Source organism: Buceros rhinoceros, unplaced genomic scaffold, assembly GCF_000710305.1.
Source record: "Buceros rhinoceros silvestris isolate BGI_N320 unplaced genomic scaffold, ASM71030v1 scaffold19371, whole genome shotgun sequence".
NCBI lineage: Eukaryota > Metazoa > Chordata > Aves > Bucerotiformes > Bucerotidae > Buceros > Buceros rhinoceros.
In genome coordinates, this window is record NW_010395048.1 from 2,432 (window position 1) to 6,810 (window position 4,379).

The 4,379-nt window shown below is 55.3% G+C and overlaps 1 protein-coding gene across 1 annotated transcript in view; it reads left to right on the forward strand.

The window, feature by feature from the left end:
- The window catches only part of EXD3 (exonuclease 3'-5' domain containing 3), a gene marked incomplete at both ends in the record, with an annotated part of 12,661 nt that overhangs the window by 1,721 nt on the left and 6,561 nt on the right, over positions 1–4,379 (forward strand). Inside the window, one exon of the mRNA XM_010145434.1 lies at positions 3,535–3,673. Within this exon, the coding sequence (XP_010143736.1) occupies positions 3,535–3,673 (139 nt within the window). The remainder of the gene's footprint in view (positions 1–3,534; positions 3,674–4,379) is intronic.

Here is a 4,379-nt window from a genome sequence, read left to right on the forward strand (position 1 = left end):
CCCGCCCGCCTCTGTCCCCCCGCCCCTGGGGGAGCCGCACTCCTGCCAGGCTGCAGGCTACCCCAGTCCTTGGGTTGGCAGGAGCTGGGGCTCCTTCGTTGTTGTACGCATCAGTCACCTTGTCCAGGGGGTTGCACTTGACCAGACTTGTCAGTGCTGTCTCTCTCTTACCCTTACTGGGTGGTTTGTAGCCTGGGGATGGGTGTTTCGAGTTCAGAAGCCAGGTGAGATGAGAGGAGAGTCTGTGGAAGAATCTTGACCACTCCCAAGAGGTATCTGTTGACGAGCTGATAGCCCGTATCGTTAGCGTGCTGCAAACGGTGCTTGAAGCCTGCAGTGCCAGGGACTCACTTCTTGTGGAGCTGAACGTCTCGGTGTGTCTGGTGGAGATCTGAATCTGATTTGCTGTGGACTGACTGTGTGTCCTGCAGGAGCTGATGGTGACATCACACACTGCCTGGCTGGGGAGGAACAAGGCCAGCAGGCATCACCGCTCCCCGGGCAGCAAGTTGGACGCTTTGGCGCTGCGCTGTCGGTGTGAGGAGCAGAGGCAGGGTCTCTCTCGGCATGGCTGTTGCACGAGTCTGCTCGCCCGTGCTCATCTCCCGGGGTCTGGGCCTTGCTCCCATCACTGCAGAAGGCGCAGTTGTGTGCAGATGATTTGGGTGCTTCCTTTCACCTTGTGTTCTTAGAGCAGGACTCTCCTGCTGCTGTCGTGTCAGAATTGCCACCTCCTGCTAAGTCAGGATCTGCCACTGGCTGCCTGGTTAATGCCAACACCTCGCCAGAGGATAAGGAGACCATTTTAAGAAGACCAAGCCTGAGACCGAGCGAGGTTACCTGCTCTAACGGGATTGTCACCAGCTTTGCCGTCTTCAACATTACAGCAAATTTCCATCTCCTGGAAGAGGTGGTTATGCCCAAACTGCAGCTTTCACAACCAAAAACCGTAGAGCATAGATTGGACTAACTTGAATTACGTAGAAGGTGGATGAGAACATGCTGATGATTTTGGGAGGGTCTCACAGATGGCCTTGAACAGTTCCTGGGCTGAGCTTCATGGATGTGATCTTTCTCGTAGCGCAGAGCTGCGCTGCTTCACGCTCAAGCCCTGTGTAACCTCAGGAAATGTGACACCAATGTCATCACCCTCGAAACACTGCCTGCGAAGGCCCTCTTCTCCAGGTGGTACACGGCTTTCGTGGAGCAGAGGAAACCCATGTCCGTCTAAGACGTGCTTCTGCCTAGCTCTGAGGCATTGCTGGAGCTGCCCTCCTCTTCCTCCTCCCTCCTGAAGCTGCACCAGCTGCCAGCTGGGAGCCAGAGGTTTTTGCATGGTGTAATCCCTCAAAACACGAAGGGGTGGTTACCAGGAGGGTGACTTAGCCACAGACCGCACATCTAGAAAGATAAAACCACAACTCCATCTCCGTGCTGTGGGAATCCTGTGTTGCCTACGGGTGGAGTGAAAGCACGTCGCTGAGAATGTGCTCTGCCGTTCCTGAGGAGCTGGGGCGGATGAGTAAAACCCTTCGTGCCCCAGTTTACTCGTCCATTCATGATACCTGCTGCAGTAGCTGTGTAAAATCAGCAGAGCCAAGGAACCTAATAAAACAGTCTGTCTGGCTGCCTTACTTATTGAGCTAACAAAGCAGCAGGCTCCCAGAGAGGGTGTTCACGCCGCGGAGAACAAGGCGGTACCAGCACATAGATGACATCATCTCTGCCACCGGTCACACCACATGTGGCTCCTGAGCTCTGCAGGTGAGAATATTGCTGGAGACCTCAGCCTGCACACCTTCATTAAATATTTTACACAAATATTGACTTCCCCGTGCACACAAACCCACAGAAAAGAGTGTTTGTACAGCGAAAGCTGCTACGCTGCGGAATTAATCACACAGTCCCCTGAACACAAGGTTAGTGAATAGTTTCTCATATATTAAACCATTTTGAGTCTCTGTGGGAAAGAGACTGTCCAGAAATTTGTGATACGTCCAAAATAGCTGGATATTTTTTCCTAGTTTCTTTCCTCCGATTGCATCATCTGGCCGCGACACCACAGCAACGCGCTGACCTTCCACTCAGAAGGGCATTTCAAGAGACTGCTGCATTTTGAAAAGAAAATGTGCTGTGTAAGATCCTGTTGTAGGAAATCAGTTGGCTCATCGCTGCAGGCATCGTCCAGCATTCCCAGGGTATTAATAGGCAGCTACTGAGGCTCCCTGTGTGGTGCCGTCTGAAACCTCGCTGGAGGGAGGGAGCAGCACGGGCCAGGGGCTTTCTCCCCCTACACACCTTTATTTCTGGACTGTTCTCATACTGTCCGTGTGCAACATAGGACAAGTGTTCTCGTGCAGCCTGTGTGGACCTTTTAGAGGGAAGGGGATGGAGGAGAAGAAGCTGGATAGCATCAGGGAGGTCCGTGAAGCCTTCCCAAGCCAGTGCGCTGATGAGGCGGGTTTCACCCCATCCCAGGCCATGGTGATCCTACTGTGGAGCTGTCTGAGACTCTCCGAGTCAGTTTATGCCAAGGGAAGTGTGAAGCTGCTGTTTGGACACCAAGCTGGTCAGAGCTGACTTCTCTGTACCAGCACCAGTGTGGCCAGTAGAACCAGAGCAGGGATCATCTCCCTGTACTGGGGGCACTGGTGAGGCCACACCTGGAATCCCGGGTTCAGTTTTGTCCCCTCACTGCCAGAAGGACACTGAGGGGCTGGAGCGTGTCCAGAGCAGGGCAACGGAGCTGGAGCAGGGTCTGGAGCACAATGTGCTGAGGAGCGGCTGAGAGACCTGGGGGGGTTTGAGCCTGGAGAGGAGTCGTCTCTGGGGAGACCTTCTGGCTCAGACAACTCCCTGAAAGATTGAGGTTGTCCCTGAAGAACAATTTCTGTCCCGTTGGGGTTGTGCCGGCGTGTCCCCGGCTGCCCAGGGCAGTGGTGGAGCCCCCATCCCTGGAGGGGTCTCCCAGCCGTGTGGAGGTGCTGCTGGGGGACAGGGGGCAGTGGGGACCTGGCAGTGCTGGGGAACGGGGGAACTCGAGGAGCTGAAAGGGCTTTTCCTACCAAACCCATTCTGTGCTGCTCTGTTATGTATTTCGCCGTGGGAGCTTGCAGACTTCCGCGTTAACCTCGAGGGCAAAAAGCAGTAAATCTAAAATGTGTTATCTCTGCGTGTGGAAACAGCTGCCCAGCTTTGTCATCCAAGTTGCAGCAGTTCTGGGAAAGAGCTGAGTGCTGAGGACAGGCCTTGGGCCCCTGGCTCCAGCGGGTTTCAGTTTGGGTGTTCTCTGCAGTGGGTGCAGCGCCTGTGCACGGGGAGGTCTCGGATACAGCAACGTTTCTGTGCCAAGAGTACAAAGAGAGGGTGGGTCAAGGTGGAAGAGACTGAGATCACAGAGACAGCGAGGACAGAGAGGGTGGGAGAAGGAGTTGAGTGGCTTGGGGTGGTAGTGAAATAAGGGGCTTAAGACCCTCCAATCTGGGATTTCCTCCCATTGCACAGATTAAAGATGTTGCATCTGATTCCGTGCAGGGTCGAAGAGGCCGCAAAAGCGGATAATGATGAAGAGAGTAAGAAAAAGGACTACTACCAGCTTCCTATTCCACGGGCAAACATTCACTTCCTGCAGACCTGGGAAGAGATGCTGCAGTGCTGGGCAAAGGTGCTGCGGGTGAGTGTTCCCCTGGTGTTCACACTGCAGGAGCAGGGAGCAGAAACTCCACCCAGGTGGGTTCACAGCGGGGTTGGAGGCCACTGCCATCAGTGTCTTCATCCCCCGGACAAGAACTGTTGCTTCCTTTAGGCTTCTCTGAGCGGGGAGCACGCTGGGAACTGCAGCACCAGGAGAGGTCCCCGCAGGGGTGACTGGGGTGGGCTGTGAAAGTAGCTGCTCCAGAGACATCCACAGCTTCGCGGGGCAGCCTGGGCCAGGGTCTCATCACCCTCACAGGGAAGAATTTCTTCCTAATATCTGATCAAATCTCCCCTCTTTCGGTTTGAAACCATCACCCCTGTCCTGTCCCCGCACCCCTTGAGAAAGGTCCCTCCCCAGCTTTCCTGTAGCCCCTTGCAGCACTGACAGGCTGCACTAAGGTCTCCCCGCAGCCTCCTCTGCTCCAGGCTGAACCCCCCCAACTTTCTCAGCCTGTCCTCACAGGGGAAGTGCTCCAGCCCCCTGATCATCTTCCTAATCCTCCTCTAGACCCCCTCGAGCAGATCCATGTGTTTCGTACACTGAGAGCCCCAGAGCTGGACCTGGTGCTGCAGGGGGGTCTCTCCCAGAGGGGGACAGTGGGGCAGGATCCCCTCCCTCAGCCTGCTGCCCACGCTGCTGGGGATGAGCCCAGCATGCGCTTTGCTTTCTGGGCTGCGAGCAC